Below are 21141 nucleotides of genomic sequence, written 5' to 3' on the forward strand. Positions count from 1 at the left end.
TTGTTGCAATACAGCGGAAGAATCAAACCCGTTTATTTTCCAAATAACGGATAGGTTATGCACAGAACAGCCCAGAGCCACAACTCCATACTTCACAGGGGGAAAACAAACTTTATTATTGATACGGATGATACACACTTCCACAAATATTTTAGTCAGTCTCCGCTAAATTTAGAATGGCTAGAACACTCCTAGCTAACATTACGAAAAATAGTTATTTATCTTGTTATAAAAAGAACATTCCAGTAACAAAGAGAGGTGGTGCACGGCAGCGCTCTGTCACAAGTCTCAGTGAAAGAATCCGGAAACCTTTCCCAGCTGCCGCTCTGCAGCGCCGGGGAATGGCAACGTGAGCACCGGGCCAGTTTGCCGCACGGTGGGCAACAGTCGCTCTGTTTATTAAACACGGTTACAGAATGGCTTTGTGTCTCCTCCCATCTGCAAAGCCACCATTCCTATATGGAGGAATACAGAGGTTAAGTTTGGTTTTGGAAGGCTGACCTTAAAAGTGAGACCAAACATGCTTTTTCATTTTTTCCAAGGATTTTTCTTTTTTCCCCCTTTACTCCGCGACGCACAAACATACCTTAGAAGCTTGAAGTGAAAAATAAAGCACGGCTTCCTTAGGAAGAGATGCCAACTATGGTCATCGCGTGGGTTCTCCAGTCATCTGCTGTGATGTGGCTTATGACCACTACGGCTGCACGTTCAGAAAAACTCCGTTATCAGAGAACACCCAAACCATCAACTGCTGCCATAGAAATGCTTTTGGTAGGAAAACTTAAATAAAATAGAGAAGATTACTTCAGTATTTTAGGAAGGCAGTGATGAAGGAATGACATACTCTTAAGAGGATTGACCATATTCCGCAAATAGGAAAGCAAGTAACCTTCCATTTGTTACTAACCTAAGAAAGTACCCTTTTCATAAACATATGGAAGCATTAAAAAAAGAAAATCCATTCTTTTGTAACTTTGAAGCTTGTATCAAGTTACATTTCATCCTTTCAAAATTTGCTTTTTATCTGCCAAGACTGTTTTGCAGTGTTTCTAGCGTCTATGCCAGACCAAATGAACAGAGAATAGAGTAAATTAACTGCCTAAGAGCTAGAAAGCAGAGCTTGCCCACTGACTTCAGCATACTAAACAACAACAAGTACTTTTCATTAATTTATTATTGGCAAACCAGCAAATAGATAGGAACAGATGAAACTATGCATCATTTTATCTAAAACTGAGGATGCAGAGCTTAACTGAGAGAGCACGTGCCCTCACCGTATCTCCAAAGGTGCTTTGATTTCATTATTAGAGAAAAAAGATCTTTAAGTGAATCTGAGGTATGGAGTTCATGCTTTACACAGACCTGATCGATGATTCATTAGCAAAACAGACATTACATATTGTCTCTAAAGGTTACAGCACAGTATTTATTTAACAGCAGAATGCAACAGTTTCTCTAAAAAGAAGACTGCATACATCAAAATCAAACTTATACAGATACAAAACAAAGCCCTTGAAACAGAATACCTGGTAAAAGGAGAAACTTTCAATTCATTAATCAGTCAAATTAATTAGAAAAAAAATGGCTTGGAGGAAAGGAAAGTTCAGGAAGTAACAGTATTCTGTGCAGTAAACACAGATTTTACAAAAACGACAGAGTCATCTTAAGATGAATCTCTTCATTTAAAATACCCACTGGCAACAACAACAACACCACCCCATTCCACTTACACTTCCATCATATTGTGATGCCAAGTATCTTATTTACACGTCAAGGGAGAAAAACCTTCAAGCTTATGAACGAGTAGCACCCACCTCCTTTACTGTACAAACCGAGTTGGGATGAGCGTGTGCTGGTGGAGGGACCGCCAAGGAAAGGCAGCAGGGTCCTAAACCAGAAACGCCGGGCGCGCTCTGCTTCAGCTGCGGAGCTCTTATTGCCAGTGAAGCCAAACAAATTTTTGGCAGTTCTAAAAAAAATCATGCCCATTTATATGTAATCAAGCTATCAACATGGCTTTTAGTGTTGCAAACTCTGGATGCCCCAATTAAGGGAGAATTTCTGGACTGGAGTATCACGCTGCTGTCTGGAGGGGGTGAGGACGGGGTCTGGAGTTGCAGCGAGGAGTGAAAACCAACGGAGACCAGAGGGGTGCAGGGATAAACACCCCCCTTTTAGGAGGGGGGAGGGAAGAAAAAAAAAAAAAGTCACCTTTGAAAAGCAAGAATATGCTTTCATAATCCAAGCACCTGAGCTCTTCTAGCTCCCACTGTCCCTTTATTGCTTCTGGAGGTCAGTATGTTATACAGGTTTTGGTTTTTTTTGTTTGTTAAAAAACAACGAAGCGACATACAATGATTTTTGGAGCTATTAATATAAATTACACCTGAACTCCTTTAAACAGACCACAGTACTTAGTTACTCCTGAGCTGTCAATGTTTGCAAGGTGTAACATTTTTAAAAATATGAGAAGTTGGCAAAATGCACCCCCCCATCAAAAAAAAAAAAAAAAAAAAAAAGAGAAAAGCTTTTTCCAGCTGTAACATCTGTTAAGTCTAACTAGCTGACAAGTGCTTCTGATGAAACACGCTTGCCAGAACACTACATAAGAGGAGGAGGGACTTTATGGAGGAGGGAACGCAAGCTATTTTTCTCCTTCCCTCACCCACAAAATGCACAATACCATTTGCAAACAACAGAGGAACAACAGAGCATCCTGATAACATGCAACACGAGGTGATTTCACGGGCCGCCGCCGTCGCGCGTAGTTATCTCTGGGTCGTCACCTGCGGGAGTATAACAGGAGCGCATGCTATCCCGGCAAAGGATTCTGGAAAATGTAGGTCCCTTTCCCATTCATCAGTTTCCGTGTTATACACCTGCACAATGCTTGTGACATTGTTCAGATGCCAATTGTACCCTCCTACGATATAAATCTTTTTTTCTAGTAAACAACAGCCAGCTTCCGACTGACCCGCACGCATAGGGCTCACCGTTGTCCATTGGTCTGTTTCGGGCAAGTAATATTCCACAGCCAAAACATCAAAACAACGGTCAACGTGGTCCATGCGGCCTCCCAGCGCGTAAATCCTGTTATTCGCACTGACCATGGCATGCAGAACTCGGGGTTCGTTCATTGGGGTTTTAAACTCCCACTGATCCGCGGCGGGGTCGTAACAGTGCAGGGCTTTTTTGTCTTCCACTGAAATGCCGTACCCACCCGATATGTACAATTTGTCTCCTACCGTGGCTCCAGCGTGCCCCCACGTCCTGCGTTTCAGGGAGCAGACGTAAGTCCACTCGTTATTTTTGGGGCAATACTTCTCTACGGAGGCCAAGCTCCCCGAGCGGTTCCTCCCGCCGGTGGCGTACACCATCCCGTGGAGGACGTTGAGCTGGAACTGGATCCTGCTCTCCTGCATGGCCTGGATGCGCAGCCACTGGTTCAGGTGCGGATCGTAGCGGTAGCAGATATCCACAGCTCCCTCGCCGCTCCGGTACTGCAGGTGCTGCCCTCCGACGATGTAGACAAAGTTGTCGAGGACGGCGACGCAGGAATGGCTGCTGCCCACCTCCATTTCCGTCAGCTCCTTGAACTGGCGCACGCTGGCGTCCGGCAGGTAGTAGACTTTGCAGCTCACAGTGCGGTCGTTATCGGTGTAGGGAGTGCCGCCGAAGGTGATGAGGGACAGGACGTCCGAGCGGATGGTGGTCCGAGGGGACTGCATCTCGTGCTGGCGAAAGGGCAGGATCTGGTAATTAAACGCTTCCAGCAAATACTGCCGGCACAAGACGTCTTCCACCATGATGTCCAAGGTCTGGACGCTGTCCACCAGCTCCGAGGACTTCATCAGCGGGAAGCGGATGTGGCAGAGGACCTGGCTGGCGCTGGCACGGCGGGTTGGGTCGTACTGCAGCCAGCGGACGGCGGCACGGAAGAGATCTATTTCACTGCAGCTTTTCAGCTTATTGCTCTGCAAGAAGAAAACAAGGCGCTCCAGCGGCAGGTGGAGGAAATCCTCTTCCTCAGAGATCTGGAGGAAATGCCTAAAAGTGAATGCATCTACTGATTCCTTCAAGGATGCGAGGCTAAAGGTGGTGGCCATCTGCCCGATATTGAGACACGTTTCTACGCTCATGGCAGACTTCAGAAATTCTTCGCAGAGCTCCACGACAGGCACCATCTGGAGGAAGACAGCAGCTCCCAGCACATCCTGAATACAGTCAAGATCAAGAGTCACTTCAGCGCTGTACGCAAAGTCTATTATGTGTTTCAGTCCTTTTGCAGATACACCCTTCAGTTCGATCACATCTTGGCTGGCTTCTCTCATCCCGCCTGTGAACATTGCCCTGGGGGTCAAGAACACAAACAAAAATTTCCCCCCTTTTAAATACATGTAAAATGATGTATCACTTCAGAATCTTATTTTATTTTTTTTAAACATACTGAATCTCTTAGGGAGGATGGGGAAGGCGGGGAATAAATCAAGGCTAAAGCTCTGAAAGCCAGGAGAAATCAGAGTATGCAATTACTTACGTAAAGCTTGCATAAACAGTGTGCTGAAGTAACATTCCGCTATCAGAAAGTTAAGTTTGTCAGTCCCACTGGCAGTATAAGTAAGAGTGGACCACAGGACAAAGCTTCAAGAAGTAGGTAGAGCTACCAGAGCAGGGCGCGTAGTACGCTGGACACCAGTGAATCCGTGATATTCAACAACCAAAGGATACAACGGGATCTGCACCAGCAGAGATTGGTAACCGTACCCTAAAGAGGTTAAGTATGCAGGATTTGTGAGCACAAATAAAGAATACACTTTGGAAGTGTGTTTAGGATGTCAGCGATTCCCTGAGCTCGGCCGCAGGACTACCTTTAGGCAAAGATTTCAGTCAGCCCATTACACCGTAGGCTGGCTACGAAATGGCTTAAATATTGCAGATGCAACACATCTTAGGAACAGCTTTGGTAATCACAACAGAACCTCCCCTCCAAGGTTCACTCCCAACGCCTTCAGAAAATAGGAGTTGCAGCCACTTCAGAAAACGTCTGTCATGTTGCAGTACGACGGCAGGGGGCTAACAGGCAATTAAAAAAAAATATATATATATTTTGTTACAGCACAGCTGCAAGCACATCAGTTGACCAGGCCACGCAGAGATTAGGCCCTAGATCACCTCCTTGGGAGGCTTCTAAATTCCACAGGAAGCACATACCACGCCAAGGGCTGCGCGCAGACATCTCGTAAACCACTCTTCTAGAGCGGTGCTGCACTTCCCAGCTACGGGGCCTGTCAGCGTGATGGGGACATAACTGCACATTTGGTTTTTTTAATACGTTTACATTAAATTTCAGCAGTTTTTGTTATATATGGGTAACTCGGGGGCAAAGGTTTGCGCTCTGTGTAATATTCAACAAGCAGTAGCAGAGCAGTTCTGGGGAAGCCAAAGTCGGAACAGGTTGCTGGAAGAGCTGTGACCTGGAGCTCAGCGTTCACTGCCATCGTACTCATCGCAGCAAGGTACCGACTGTCACACAAAAACCTTTGAAACCGCTGGCAGCTGCCTGCGTGTTTGGGGCTGGTTTTCCCACCATCAATAACCTACTCTTTTCCATCGGAAAGGTTCATTCATTATGAGGGCACGGTGTCATGAGAGCTGCCTGAGGAAGCTGCAGTGACTCCAAGGTGCAAGTTAGTCAGAAAAAATTCTGAACAGACCCTGCTCTTCTGCATCAACACAGGAATAAAGGAATATCTTGGGAACACTGTCAAAAGCCAGGAGTTCCAAGTTTCCTGTCCAAACCAGGCTAGAAAACCTGCTGCCGTCCAGCATAAACCCAAGAAATCCTAAATGACCTAAATAAGGAAATATCTGCATACGAAATCAGCTTTCTGTAACCAGCAATACTGTTCGCAATTACGTGTCCGTATAGCAGATGAGAGCATTCTGCTAAAATCCCCTCGCATATCCCGTGTCACAGCACAGCACGCTGCCCTGATCCCTTGCCCCAGAGGATATGCAGACACATGTGTACTCGTGCATTGGCTGCACAGAGCTGAACGTGCACAAGGAAAGAAAAGCATTATTGTTGCCATGATGAAGACAAATCATCACATAGAATGCAATTCCTTTAAAAAGTGTTATGGTTCTAAAATGCTGATTATATAAATGCCTCAATTTCACTCTTCCCTCCCCCCCTTCTGCATAAAAACAGAGTATTTTCAAAAGCTAGATTATTCTGCCATTGTTCCCCAGGACAACCTTCCTTAGCACCACAGAAGTTATAACAAGAAACCTACTCAGCAATTATACTTCGACAGTGAAAACACACTAGCAGTGGCACTGCATACAGCATTTATGAATACAAATAGTGCTATTAGCATTTGGTGGGAGATCAGCTCCATCATTAATTGCATGCCTGTTAGGGAGAGCGATAAGCTTGGAAGGTTTATGTTACCAAAGGGAGAGAGGAGGGAACAGCCTAGAAAATATGTGTGTACATAAGACAGACATCACCAGAGCAGCTGAAGAAATGGGCGAAGGGCTACAAGAGACACGCCAAGGGACACTGAAGTCCCTTGCTCTTGGTTACCTGCTCAGCAAACCAGTCTGCTCGGGTCAGGAAGGTCAAGGGATTGCAAACCCCGTTGACCAGCCCTTTTCTCCACCCCTACTTGCTACGACCTACAGTCTAGAACAACACCCAGGTCAAGTTCCCTGTTGTTTTGAACCTTCCCTATACCCGCTGCCTCCAGCACGCCCCCCACTTGACGCTGCTACTGGTGCTGCCAGAAAAGATCCCTCACTCGAAAGAGAAGTCATTCCAACTCAGAGAACCATTACAAAGGAGTTTGACAGAGGCAAGATGGATGAAGACATATTTTCACTTAAGACTGAATTTCCTGCTCTGCAATTGGCTCACTCTGCGTTAATTTGGCTGAGAAAACTCATCTCCGTGTTTCAGTTTTCTACCCACACAAGATGGGACAGTTCTCCCCTATCTCCAGGGGGTCTGGGGAAGGCACACACAAAACACTTCACACTCTTCAGCCTGTGAACAGTGAGCACTACAGACAGCTCAGTGGTACTTAAAGATAACAGGAGTGTATTTACAACGGGCACCATCGTTCAACGGGATGACTCATTTCAGAGCCCTCGCTGCCACTTCCACAATCAGCTCAAGCAGCTCCAGGGCAAAAGGCTGTTTCCTTCAACAGACAGCGCACCTACCGCTGCTGCCGAGGTGGGTTCAAGACCTGGGCTTGAACTTGAGTCTTGGCCCAGCGGCTGTAGTTGAACAAACCTCACCTGCGTGCAGAGGGACTGACCCCGAGCCTGTGGGTAATCCCACCGACACCCGTGGGGCAAAGCGAACCTCCACGGGGCTGCGCGCGGTTCTGGGGTGCGGTGGGAAGGTTGGGGTGGGGGAGGACGGGGAAACAGAAAACCAATGGGAAAGGTAAAAATGCCTGCTTCCCTATCGGATTCTCACCTGAAATAGTCACTGCAGGCAGCCAAGACAACTTTATGAACCTGAAACACTTCATTATTTATAGTGAGGATGACATCAAGCAGCTGAGCCTGAGCTCGGAGCGAGGCCAGTCCCTGCAGTAGAGTGGTGCTGTGGCCAGGAGCAGAGAACGTGCATTTCAGGGTGCTGTTCTTGTCAGCCATGCTAAAAACAGAACAAGAGAGACAGGCTGGTTTTAAATTAAAACAATATGTGGTATACCTACAAAGCATGCTGGGGAAGATACTGTAACATGAAGCAGTTTGAACGCAAATTCCCAGCTCAACAGCCACACAGAACATCATGACATCAGTGCGTCAGTTGTATTCCCTTCTCCCAACAGAGACTTCTAAATTTTTAAATTATACTTTCACACTACTGACAACCCGTCACACCGCAGCACACAGGGGCTTCAGAGACCATCCAAACATCAGCTAGCGGGGCCAAAATCTCCAACGAACATTGGTGTCCCCACTCTACAACTACCCCAGAGTCCACCCTGACCTTGACTTCAACCACGAGACTGAATCACAGTTGCTTATTCTTCTCAGCACCTATCCTGACTGCAGCTGTTAGATACTCTCTACCGTCCAAGGACGGCCCCTGCCAGCCCTATTTGATCCTTTCCTTATGCCTGACCCTCGTGAGAAGAGCAAAAGCAAAATATTACATAGCACTGGCTGCTCTAAATAACGTCAACTGTTTGCACTGCACTGTAAACAGTCCCCTCCCAGTGTAAATATTTCCTTGGTTTTCCCAATGCCTCTCGCACATGTTCCCCAGCGCGGAGAGCATCGTTCTTCGATTCACTTGGCCTCAGATGCACTTGTCAGTGAGAGCGCTGCATTTGGAGGTGAACATCAGCACTATCTCTGCACAAGTGGAAAAGACTATTAGATGCTCTGTGCTCCTCTGAAAATAACTACAATCACGCTGCAGTTTTCCTGAGCAAGGCGACAGTGGGCCAGCATGCCCTGCCCACCAAAGGGGGTCCGCTCACGCCAACAGAAGCATGAAATCCTAAATCCATTTGCAAATTTAATCCGACTCTGAACTGCATTTCAGGATCGAGATTCAAGTCTTTCTGGGAAGAAAACATGCACGAGGACCAGTATTCAGGACGGGGTTTATGTTTTCAGAAGTATCCTGCTATTTAGTCTGCACGTTTTAAGAAATATTTTATGACATAAAAAATCCCAAGCAGATCACACCGAATCTGGAAAGCTGCATTACTTGCTCCCAAGTCCACAGTGGGAGAGTGCACTTAATACTGTGCTTAAACGGTATTATTATTATTATTTAGGTAGAATAAATCAATAAAGCCAAAAAAAATAGTACAGAGAGGAGGTCCCAGTGTGCTAGGGGCCTTATAAACCCATCGTTTGCTAACGACTGTCCCTGAGAGTTCACTACCTGAACAACAACAAAAGCCACACACAATGGACGAAACAAGTAGGCAAGGTCAGAGAAGAGTCAGGGAGATGGGATAACAAAAAAGGGGATGTAAACAATCCTCAAACAATAAGGAACAATGGACAGGACTCGCTACTTGCCTAACTTATCGGACTGCAATTTCCTGCAAGCTTTACAGAAGAGGCGAGTTAGGGGAAATCTGTGATGTTCATCAGAGCACTGAGAGGGCAGCCGCTTTGTGCGAGCAGCTCTAGGGCTCTCTGGGATGCTGCAGGATGCAGATATCAAATCTTTGCAGTCTGTTTCAAAACTCCTCAGGCTTGGGAACGCCCCTCAAAATTCATAGGAGTTCCTACTGGGATGACTGATACCGGTCAGCTGTGCTTCTTGTAGCACAGATCTGAAATTCCTACCTTAAAGTCAAAGCATACTAAACTAGTCTTAGTTCAGAGAGCGGAGTCCAGCTACAACATCCTTCCTATAATAAAAAGGATTAGCAAAAAGTCAGTTGCTGACAAGACCTTTATCCATTACTCTGCGAGCCAAGAAATGTCTATCCACTCCAGCTCTTCCCATGGCGAAAGAGGAAAGAGATTGGAGGGAGCGAGCACATGAATATTCATCACGTCAAACTCATTTTACTCTCCTCTCTGGAACAATGGCTGTGATTCGCTGGAGTCGAAAGGAGGAAACCTCGAGCATAAGCAAGGAAATTATCATGCCTCTGAACACAGTGTCGTTTACCCAGCAAACCCATTTTGCCTCACGCTGGACAGGTAAAATACGCACAGACAGCTCCGGCAGCTCATCTGGGAGATGGTAACTCCTGAGTTTACTGTAACTTCATTAGACTTGATCTGCTGCAGGATTCTTCTCATGGGAATTTTCTTCAGTGTTTTTTTTCAGACCAATTTTATATGTTCCCTTTCCCAGCCTAAGGGCTTACCCATATATGATTGCCTCCACTATATCCACAACCCTCCCAGTCCAGGTGCCTCTTCAAACAACAAGCTTTACCTGAACAAACATTCCTCTTTTTTCCTTTTTCTCAATTAACTTTTACAAGCACTCTTAATAACCAGAGTATAAATTTAAAGTAGATGGAAGACTAAATCTGGGCGGGTAGATATTTCTGTGCTAGAATAAACATGTTTGCATGTGCGATTCATTTCAATAGGTAATTGTGAACAGCTACCCCTGAAAAACTCCCTGTACTAGTTCCTTTGTCTATTTACAGGTATAGAATAAAAGGACCCAATGATTACACAATCCTCCAGGGGAGGGAAAAAAAAAAGTCAAAACAAAACCTAGCAGTAAGAGAAGCATTGATACTGTCCAGTCTTCTTCAATCTGGAAAAAAAGAATTCTTAGAAGAAACACACAAGCTGGAAACAAAATAAAATCCACACAAAGCATGAGAAATCAAGTAAGAGACTTTACAAAAAAAAAACCAACGCGGCAGGAGGAGAGGTGAGAAAACAGCAAATGCTGTTTGTGCCGCGGTTAGTGAAAATGGATTTGTGCTAAAAGCAGGCTTGGCTCGAGCCAGGCTGCCGTACCACGGGGCACAGCGTCGCAGCGGCGTGCATTATGCCGCACGGCCTTGCTTTCCGCTCCTTGCGCTGCATTAGGAACAGAGGAAGAGAGGCAGCAGTTGGATGTCAGAGACGGAAAAAAAAAAAAAAAAAATAAAGCACAAAAGGAAGCCTTGAACATCTGAAAGAGCTTTTGTGAGGCTGTCCCTATCTTATTTGAGATCTGAATATGCCGTGTACTTGTTGCTTAACAATTTGTTACAGAAGAAGCAGCCTTGCAGACAAACTTCGGAAGAGTTGCATCTACTCCTCAGCAGCTCAGAACATGCCTTCAAGATAAAAGCCTTTCATCACACAATAGTGAGAAAGTGTTTATTCCGCTCCTTCCCCCTTCCCTTTTTGATGGAGGCAGGGCTGGAGAGCTTCTGGAATTTTCCTTGGTTTTTCGTCTTTGTCCTCAAAAGGACGGCACTGAGTGAAATCCTTCCCCTGCCACAGAGCTCTGCAGAGGTTTCTGGGGCCGAAGCATCCTTCAGCAGGGCCCAGGCACGCTAGCTCAGAGCGGGGTCAAGTGTGTCTGGCTGCACTCAAATTTATCCTTTGAAAAAATGTAAAATGTAAAAATCACATTCACATCAAGCAGTACTTCACTGCATGTCCCACGGGCTGCACAGTGATCTGCAAGGGGATCTGAAAACGTTTATGTGATCGGCGCCTCTAACATGAATATATTGGTATAAAGGTGACTTTACAGGAACAGAAATGCCACTTTCCATATGGAAGTAGCAGTAGCAGTGAAAGGCACCTTTATATTCATGTAACTGCATCCACTGCAGTAATGGTGGGGGCAGCTGGAATTCAACAGACACGGTGGTTCAGAAGGGTGATCCATTTCGGGCAGCAGCCTCGAAGACTCCGATAACATCCCTGGTCCCCGATTTTCAAAAAGGGACTGCCAAGGAACAAGTAATGGGATTGAGGATTTGTCTCCAAGCCGCTGCTCTGAAGCCAGATTGCTTTCAATCCTCTCCAGTCACTGCAGGATAAAGTTCAGCATGGTGTATGTGACTGCAGCTCAGGGAAAATCAACCCAAAACCGTACACACGTTGCAGGCTTGTGAAAACGTTACAGGAAGGGTTAAGGGAGTGGTTCCAGCCCGAGAGCAAGCAGGGAAGGCAAACAAGCCCAGGAATTCTCCTGCTGCTGTTGTACCTATTGCAGGCCATGTGCTCATCCTTGCCCCAAGCACGCTGACCACATCCTTAGCTGACATGTTTCTGAGCAAGGACGGCTTGATTCCCGACCAGAAATGCTCCAGCGCCGAGGCATCTGAACACAGGACGCCCAAGAGGCCTCTAAAGCCGAGGGGCTGGGAGAGATTTCAGGGCCGTACTTCAAGAATCCGTTCAGATGAGGCACAAAGAACATCCCAAAGAACAACCGTCGTCCCCTGTCTCTGCCTCCTCGATTCTCCACAACATCACGTGTAATCCAAGATGCGTTTCAAGCTAATGAATCATTTTTACCAAATCTGTCCTGATGATTAAAAACATCAAAGCTGGAATTAAAGGCTTACCAAGCATGAGTTCATATTTCAGCATGTTTGCAACTACTGCACAAGTACAAATGGAGAGAATTATACCAGGCCAGATTATAACATTTCAGTGATTGAATTAAATAAGAAAAATCTTTTGCAATGCAACTTCCTTTCGTCTTCCACCTTTTATGACACGGTCCTTCTTGGACGGAAGGATAGTTCGGAGCTAGTGAGGCTCGCTCTCCATCCCAGTTCAGCATCCTTGCTAATATCCACCCACATTTTCCCACTCTCTGGGCAGGTGGTGCTTGCTAATTTTTCATACAGGAGAAACTCAAGGGGATTGGCAAGATTTCTAAGCAGGGCAAACTTCCAAGAGCCAGCCTCTACAGTAAACACAAGCTCTGAAGGTAGGACCCCGCGGGGCATGGCTGGGGTACAAAAGAGGAGGGAGGAAAAGCAGCAGCGTGTGTGTGTGTGTGTGTTCGCATGCAGCAAGTAGGTAGAGCCACAGATTTTCTGTGGATAAACAAAGGACTTGGGATTGCAAAATAGCCAGCGACGCACCTTCTGAGCGCTCAAGCCTGCAAGAAAATTTTTATGGCGAGAGCAGCAGAACTAACATAAAGCTGAAGAGTAACTTTATTTAGAACATAGGGTATGAATATTAAGGACATTCTTTAAGAACCTTTGAAAGGCAGCATTATAGATATTTTAATAATGCAAATCATTTAATGCCTTTAGTTTCATGCCTAAGTAAAAAACACATTCAGATTCTGATTTTTAAACTACAATTAAGACACTTAAAATCAAAACAAAAGTCAAACTCCCTCAGATAAGTCACTGGTAGCCATGGTTACTGTAATATTTCAGATCCTGAGGCTTTATATCACATGCCCAAATGATGAAAATGAGTTTTCAGCACCTCACACTAACAACTGTTACGTTAGGGCAGAAAGGCTAAACCCTTTACTGGAGATTTGCTGTTTCACAGACTCTTGTCGGGACTTTCGGGCAACGCTCCCGTGGCCTTTGCACCCCCCTACCAAAGGGCATCAAGAGGTTTCCTTGAAGTTTGGGTGCAAGGAAGATTAGATGCTGCCAGGCAATGAGACTTAAAAATACCTGCCCTGTTAACCTACTTACATTCCCAGCAGCAAGGAAGATTGTCACCAGCACCCCATCAGAAACAACAGTTACCATCATCTCCCTGTACAAATTAGCAGCAACAATAAGCACTTAATGATCATCAACTAATTAAATATTAACACATCGAATGAAGGGGATGTTTTCCAGAGAAACATAATCATCCTTAGGAAAGATATGTACGCAAAATCATTTAATCGATTTCTTTGTTCCCTTTTCCACCTCCTTCCCTTAATTTCTCCTGTTTCTCTCCTCTGCCTCCACTCATTTTCCTCTCCTGACACCCTCTCTTTCATCAAAGGCAATAATACAAGTAGAAAGCTTGAGACTAATATCTCTATTTAAAAGTGACTAGCAATTTGGAGTGCTCAAATAAAGACATTATAAATGGGTCTGAGTTTTAGAAGGAGTAATACTTTATGTGAAAAAAAATGGTCTTCTGTAAAACGCCTGAAGTTGAATAGTGAAGTTTGAAAAGTCTCGCCTTTTATCTTTTACACTTCAAGTCTCAAAATTTAAGGAAAATTAATGTTTGGCAAAGGGAGAACAAGTAACATTCACTATTTAAAAAAAAAAAAAAACAACAAAACCAAGAACAAAGCCCAACAAGCCAAGCTTTTTTATTTGTATTACAGGGACCTGGTAGGCTGGTCCCTCTCACAAAGAGAGAGCTGAGGTCTCAAGAGCTGGACTGCCCGACGCTGGGAGGGGACTGGGCGCCGCTGGGCTCCCTCACTCTCTGCTGCCGGACAACCCACGCCTGATTCAGCCTTGAATTTAGTGAAAACAGCAATTAAAGACAGAAGCAGGAGGTACCTTAACGGTTCATTTTAAAGTGCTTTCTGAATCAGGTCCTAGTGATCCCCCTATTTGCTTATCTGCACCCTGCTTCTCCCAGGCTGGAACCAAGGGAAGTGAATAACCCAAAGGTAAGGCAGCAAGTTGAAGCAAGAGGCTTTCCCATTAGTTTTTTAAAAATATTAATTTTTTGCCCCCTGAGAAATCCCAGACACATTTCCAAACCTCTGTTTTTCTTTTTTTCTGAGCTGGACTCACACGGGCCCCAGCAGACACACACACACACAAATATATTCTGCGCCCAGGCTTCAATTGGTAGGTTGTTCGCAAGCCAAAGGAGGTGGGATTTTGGTTTGTGCTAAAAGCACTAATAAAACTAGATGTCTGTCAAAAGCTGGCTGGCCTGGTAAAACGGAGCATTGGAACAACAAAAAAGCGGAGGGTGAAATATCTGAACACATTAAACTCTGTGCCACCTCATGGAGTTTCAACATGAGGGACTGGTCAGTACGTGCTGTACCGGAGACAAATTGGTGGGGGGTGGGAAGAAAGAACGAGATTCTTAAAAATGTTTCTGTCACAGAGCCAGAGTCATCTTTATGCTGGTGCAGGGACAAACAGGAAAAGCAGTTTGGTCTTCTTCATTAAGTGGCCAAGGCACACAGGTAAGGGCTCCGTGAGCCCAAATTTGCACACTGGTAGCATTAGGGCCTTGGAGGGGCACGAGATGTCAGGCTGAGATCATTTACCAGCATCTACCATTTCTCTTCTCTCTACCCATACCCAGAACTACTGCAGAGGATCTTGTCCAGGACAGGGATTTTCCTGGGGCACCCTCAGTCCTGCCCCAAACCTCCTCGGCAACAGACAGCGTGGAGCAGGCGACGTGGGTGCACCACTCCCACCACCCTGCCCTTCCACCATCTCAACCTCTATTTTTACAACGACAGAGAACGGGAAGATCCTACCCCACCCCCCCAGACTTTACCGTGATTATATTCTTGTCAGCCCCAAACCTAATCCCGCTGAGCCAGGAACAAACTGAGCAAATATAAAAATCACTCTAAGCATATAAATTACTCTGGCAGCCACAGGCAGTATCACAGCAATGAAAAAGGCAGCTGCTCTCTGTTGCTCCCGAGCTCAGCCAGCCACACAAGGACCCCCAGAAGGATGGTGGATTTTACACCACGTAAAATTTGCCTGTGTATCCACGGTACACAGCTAAGTACAGGCTCTTTATACACTCGATACTCCTGCTGACAGTGCTGCCTTAAACAGTTCCACATTTCCCCCACCATATGCCCTTATGGTCAAACCCTGCCAACCCCCAGCTCTAGAAAAAGGAAAGCTACAGCGATGCTGGATCAAAAAAAAAAAAAAAAAAAGAAAAATATGCAAAAAAGCAGAATCCTCCTTTTACAAACACACCACCGCGGTGGTGTTAGCAGCCAGAAGCCGCAGCGGGTATCTTCTACGCCCGCATCCCCTCACACCTCTCCCAGCAGCACCCGTGGCAGAGCTGCTGAGCAAAGGCCGAGAGGCACCTAGTGGTGTCGGGAAGCACAGCAGAGCCACCAAGGCCACCCCAAAAGTGACACCCAGCCCAGCCCCACGCACTGCTTCGCTCCCCGGCCTTCGAGAAACCACCCTGCTCTTCCCTCCACCCCAGCTCTTCCATCCCCCCCCCCAGGTCCAGCATCACCTTTGGAAAGAGAGCGAAGCTGATCCGCACCACACTACCGCCGCTCGCATCCAAAAATCCGTCGGGGCCTGTCGCAGCTTCCCGGCTCGTCACAGGTCAGCGGTGGCTGGGCTGCGTTCCCGCTGGGGACAGCCCGTTTCAGCCCTACTAGCAGGGCAGAAAGTTCCCCCCACCAAGCAAATCACCCTGCGACCTTCTCCTGCACAACCATACCGGGCCCTTCGCTCCACGCCTTGGAAAAACTTAGGAAAACTTCAAAATCGGACTATGAGGTACTCGGAGCAGTGTTTGTCTCGGCCTGTTTCTGTGGCATCTGATTGCATCGTTGGGGCAGTGTTGCAATAAAAGCGACAGGACTAGTTACATGCAGAGTAGGTACTACAGCGTGCAGTGATCTGCAGCACGCCTCTCCTCCTCTCCCTGTACCTCCACCCTCCAGATTATTGCCCCAGAGCAGCTAGGGATCTCAAGCAAAAGCAACATAAAATGATGAAACAGCAGACAACAGAGGAAAAAACCACCATCCCTTTAAAACAAACTCAAGAAATCATGTTTCCTAGCAGCTGCAAGCAGCTGCCCTGGCACTTGGCATCCTAACACCAATTCCAAATCAGTTCCAGGATGAAATCCTCTTACCGCCGCGGCTGTTTGTAGCCCATTTCCCTTGTTACCTAAATCCTCTGCACTTACCTCCGGACAGGCTCATGCCCATCCTAAACATCTTCGTGTTTCCCAGCTCCCTGGGCAGTTCAGTTCTGCACAGGCTTCGCGCCACCCTCACTGTGTCACCTCAGCGGAATAACCCAAGACCACCAGAAGCGCAGCAACAGCTTTTCTTAAAAGTCACCGATTTCCGTGCAAGTTCAGCATTTCTCTTCCATATACATGGGAAACTGGAAAAGACTCCTTAGCCATCGTCCCGTGATGAAAGGCTCATCCCTACAATGCAGTTAATGCTACGCAACACTTGGAGGTAAGACAGGAACCTTTAAAGAATCACTGAAGTTTACTTTTGGTCTAAATAAAACCTCCAGCTCAGAAGTCTCCCAATGTTGAAAAAGAAAGCAGCAGTTATTTTTACAGTGATTCAATTAGAGCGTAAACATTTACACCACGTCTACCAGATCTAACAACTAAATCTGTTTTAAAATTGCCATGTGGCAGAGTATAGAACATAGAAACCACACAAAACTAAACTTCGAACAGTTTCAAAAGGGGGAAAAAAAAAAGTCTAATTGAAGACTGAAGCTATGTAAGATCACAGGAACACGAAAGCAAGGCAGAGTCACAGCCCTTATCACTATCTTCCCCCGATGAGGTTTTACTCCATCTTCCTGTACATTTGCTCTCTCTCCCACCACTTTCTTCAGCAGGAATAAGGTTAGGGGAGTTCAGGTCGACTTTCTCTTGGTGTGAACCCAGACATATGTACTTTTAGATAAGAAAGACCCGCAGGTCTCCCTCGCCCATTCATTCTGGTTTTGACAGGTGGGACCACTTTCAGCAAACACGCCAGTGTGTAACAGTATTAGGGAGGTTTTTGAAAAGTGTTTATACAACCTGGCTGCCTTCCTTTCTTCAAGGGATTATTCCCAATTTGAGAGACGTGCAGCTCTCCTCAACAGCTTGTCTGGACACCCCAATTAATTTCTGCCTAAAGGCCTGTACCGTAACATCCTCTCCAGCATCTGAAAGAATGTTTTTCCTAGATCTTTCTCACCCTGCTTTGTACAACCCTACCTCACCAACACCGCAGCAGAGTTCACACATCTCATTGCCCAAAGCCCAGAGAGCTTCTCTTACTGAGGGTACCGACGGATTTCACCATTTCCTCTGTGCTTATTTGCTCACCAATCTCAAAGCCTATCTCCAGGAGCAGCATGGTATTAGAGAGTGAATTCTGTCGCTTGAAACTCTCCCTCCACATGATACAGAGAGCTGGGAGTCAAATATGAAACCCATTTGTAACTCGTGAAATTCTATCCACAGAGGAAGATGGGGAGGGGAAAAAAACCCTGCAAGTTTAATTCAAAATAGAAGATTTGGGCCGTCTGCTTGTCAATGCACAGCCTTATCTCATGCTGTCAGTGTCTCGAAAGCCTTTTGTCCGGACCATCTTGCACAGCGTGTTCCTTATCAAATGAAAGCACAGGATCCCCGGCAGACAAGTTAATTTTCTTGCTTTGGGGAAGCCAGCATGCTCACGGGTAACTAGCACCAGCCATGCGGTAGCAATTCCAAAGATGGAAATTCTGTCCGTGCTGTTTGAGTAATAGTGCACCACCGAAATGGCATGTGTGCAACACCACGAGAGGACTTTGTCCTTTTGCCTTAGAGAGTAAATACTCAGTAAGTGCAAAAAAGTCACAAGTGGAAGCACCTAACAAGGAATCATTGTTGACAGGGAATGCCCTTGACTTTCTCCTCTCGCTCCATAGAGACGACGCAGCATGTCCAACATCCCCCAGCAGGTTTCTCCCCTGTACTCTCCAATAAATCCATCCTTTAAAACAGCAGACTAATGACCAACAAGAAGCAGTATCCAAACTTCAACAGGCTTTACTTTAAAAATTAACAAAGCAAATAAACATACAGCAATATGGAACACGACAGAGCTACAGCTCAGGGAACCAAACTGCTGCAGCTCCAGTCTGGGTAATTTATCACAGCCCTGAAACAAATTACTTCCATTTCTCACTGCTACACCCAGCACCGAGAAACTCCCGAGCGCCGAGCGAGCGGCCCTGCCGACACCCGTGTGAAAGAAGTGCTGGTGTTCCTGTTCAGAGAGGGAAGAAAAAGGCAACATGGCATATAGTTTACACAGGAGGTCATTAGGAAAAAAAAAAAAAAATTAAAAAGATATATATAAGGTGAGAATTCAGACAGACTTCTCCAGCGCTGAACAATGACTGTGAGAGCTTCCCTCTCCGCAGCGTGACATACAGGGTGGTTATTTCAGGAGCGAACGCAGAGAGAGTTAAGTTGAGGATAAACGATGCTTTGAAGCGAAGTGACAGGTTGACAGCGTAACATCCAAGAGACAGACAACACAACTTTCTGAACAGTGTCCAACACGGTAACTTTTGGACAACAACAGATAGAAAATCTCTGGGAACAGAAACTCCTCCACGAACAGGTACCACCTACAGCCACCCACCCACCCCAGCATCCTCCAGGCACCACCGCCAACTTCGTGCTGCCTTCGAAGGCTGAGTGACCCCATAGGGACCAAAACCGGTGACCCACGGAGGGGGCTGCAGCCTGGGGGATTGAGGCGCAACAGAACGGGCCTGAAACACCAAAAACTTGGTGTCTCTATAAACCTATAAACCTGGTGTCTCTATGAACTCACAAAGCTGGTGGCTCTACAAACCCTACCCAAGGTGTACTTCACAATATTCTCTATTTTAGCCCCTTATCCTCCTCATAAACTCCACCAGGGAAAGCGCTATTATTAATTATTATTGTTATCCGTAGCCTCAGCCTCCGGGCCCCGCTCGGGACACCCCCCCTCCGACACCGGGCCGGGCTCTCCGCCTCGCCAGGATCCCCGGGGAGCGGCAACGCCGAAAATAAAGGGGAAATAAATGAATACGGGGGCTCTTTCCAGCGCCGGAGGAAGGCGGCGAAGCGCCGCGGCCGCCACCGGGCCCAGCCGGCCCCCGCCCGCCGCCGCGGCCCAGCCGGGCCGGGCCCCCGCGCCCCGCCCCGCCGCCGCCCGCCCTCGGACCCCCGGCCTAGGCCGCGCCCGGGCCCCGCTCACCTGCTCGGCGGCTCCGCGGCGAACTCGGCCCCGCCGGACTCCGCCATCTTCGCTGCGCCGCCGCCGGGCCCCGAGCTGGGAGGCGGCGGGAGCCGCCGCGTTAAAGGCGCAGGAGCGAGCGGGGCCCGCGGCGGGAATCGGGGCGCTGCTCCCCTCCCGCCGGGCCTGGCGCCGCCCCGCCGCCACCGGGGCCTGTCACCGCCCCGAGGGTGGGGGGACCGGGGGCAGTTACCTCCCCACGGCTGAGGGGACATGGGGGCTGTCACTGCCCCGCGGCTGAGGGGATCTGGGGGCTCTCACCTTCCCATGGCTGAAGGGACATGGGGGGTTGTCACCTCCCCACAGGCGAGGGGACATGGGGGGCCGTTACTGCCCCACAGTTGAGGGGACCTGGGAGGCTGTCACTGCCCCATGGCAGAGGGGACATGGGGGGCTGTTACTGCCCCACAGCTGAGGGGATCTGGGGGCTGTCACCTCCCCACAGCTGAGGGGATCTGGGGGCTGTCACCTCCCCACAGCTGAGGGGATCTGGGGGCTGTCACCTCCCCACAGCTGAGGGGATCTGGGGGCTGTCACCTCCCCACAGCTGAGGGGATCTGGGGTCTGTCACCTCCCCACAGCTGAGGGGATCTGGGGGCTGTCACCTCCCCACAGCTGAGGGGATCTGGGGGCTGTCACCTCTCCACAGCTGAGGAGGTCCCGGGGCTGTGACAGCCCCACAGCTGAGGGGTCCCAGGGTGTCACCCCCCTCACATCTGAGGGGCCCGGGAGAGGTCTGTCACAGCCCCATGGCTAAGGGGGCCCAGGGGGCTGTCACCATCCGATGTCATGGACCCTGCGGGTCTGTCACCTCCCCGTGGCCACGGGGTCGCTGAGGGCTGTCACTGCCCCATGGCTGAGAGGACTTGGGGGGGGTCTGTCCCCATCCCTTCGCTGAGGGGTCTCGGGGGCTGTCACCTCCCCACAGCTGAGGGGACCCGTGGGGGTCTGACACCACCCCACAGGCCACCACAGGTGTCCTCGTGCCACCACCCTCCAGCCGACCATCATCCAAGAGCAGCCGACGGCCCCTGCCCGTGGCCTTGCACCCAAACGCTTAACGCTTCCCCTCGGGATTCCACGTACGACTCATTAAATGTCTCCCACAGGGACCATCACGTGTGCAACCAGCCCGGGACTGCGGGGACAACGCTGCTGCCCATCACCCTGGGGACGAAGCCTCCCGCCACACCATCCGGACGATTATGGACCAGGTTTTATTGCCATAAGCGCTTTGTGCAAGAGCAACAGTACCCTCCAGAGGGTGCAGTCTTGTCGCCGGAGATCGCAGCGCTCCGGCTGCGCCGTCTCCGTGCCAAAGATGCCTTCGCCGCCCCGCGTCCCCACACATGGTCGGCATCAGAGTCCCTCCCGGCTCTCCCCAAAGCGACTGGTGGAGACGAGGCCAAACGTCGCGGGGTCCGTGTAATTTTTAAAGCCGGGGCGCATCTGGAGAGAGCGGACGGTCTAGAGGGCATTCCAGTCATCAGTGGAAATCAGGCAATTATTCATAGCGGTGGCTCTGCCAACGACCGGGGGTAAATTTCTTTGATTTCCCATGCCTCGGCGTCCACATCTGTATAAGGGAAAGGGGGAATTCGTACATGAGAATAAACGGAGTTGGAAAGCCGTGAAAATACTCTTTCAAGTCAGCCTGATGAAAACTTCATGTTCTGGAGCCCTCCCGCTTCAAG

At 48.2% G+C, this 21141-nt stretch overlaps 1 protein-coding gene across 3 annotated transcripts; it reads right to left on the reverse strand.

The window, feature by feature from the left end:
* Nucleotides 1–88: 88 nt before the first annotated feature.
* On the reverse strand, nucleotides 89–19573 carry KLHL26 (kelch like family member 26). Of its 3 annotated transcripts, XR_012621112.1 has the most exons (4): nucleotides 19409–19543; nucleotides 7490–7672; nucleotides 1815–4350; nucleotides 89–751 (listed from the first exon to the last, which is right to left on the reverse strand). XR_012621112.1 is itself a non-coding variant. In XM_074808809.1 (3 exons), the coding sequence occupies exons 1-3, from the start codon at nucleotides 19453–19455 to the stop codon at nucleotides 2769–2771; spliced, it is 1812 nt and encodes a 603-aa protein (XP_074664910.1). In that variant the 5' UTR covers nucleotides 19456–19543; the 3' UTR covers nucleotides 89–2768. The 3 variants fall into 3 exon arrangements, 2 of the variants coding, with proteins under 2 accessions (XP_074664910.1, XP_074664911.1); XM_074808809.1 differs by having other exon boundaries at nucleotides 89–4350; XM_074808810.1 differs by lacking the exon at nucleotides 7490–7672 and having other exon boundaries at nucleotides 89–4350; nucleotides 19409–19573.
* Between the last annotated feature and the right edge of the window lie 1568 nt (nucleotides 19574–21141).

The sequence above is a fragment of the Strix aluco genome, chromosome 29, assembly GCF_031877795.1.
Source record: "Strix aluco isolate bStrAlu1 chromosome 29, bStrAlu1.hap1, whole genome shotgun sequence".
Classification (NCBI taxonomy): Eukaryota; Metazoa; Chordata; class Aves; order Strigiformes; family Strigidae; genus Strix; species Strix aluco.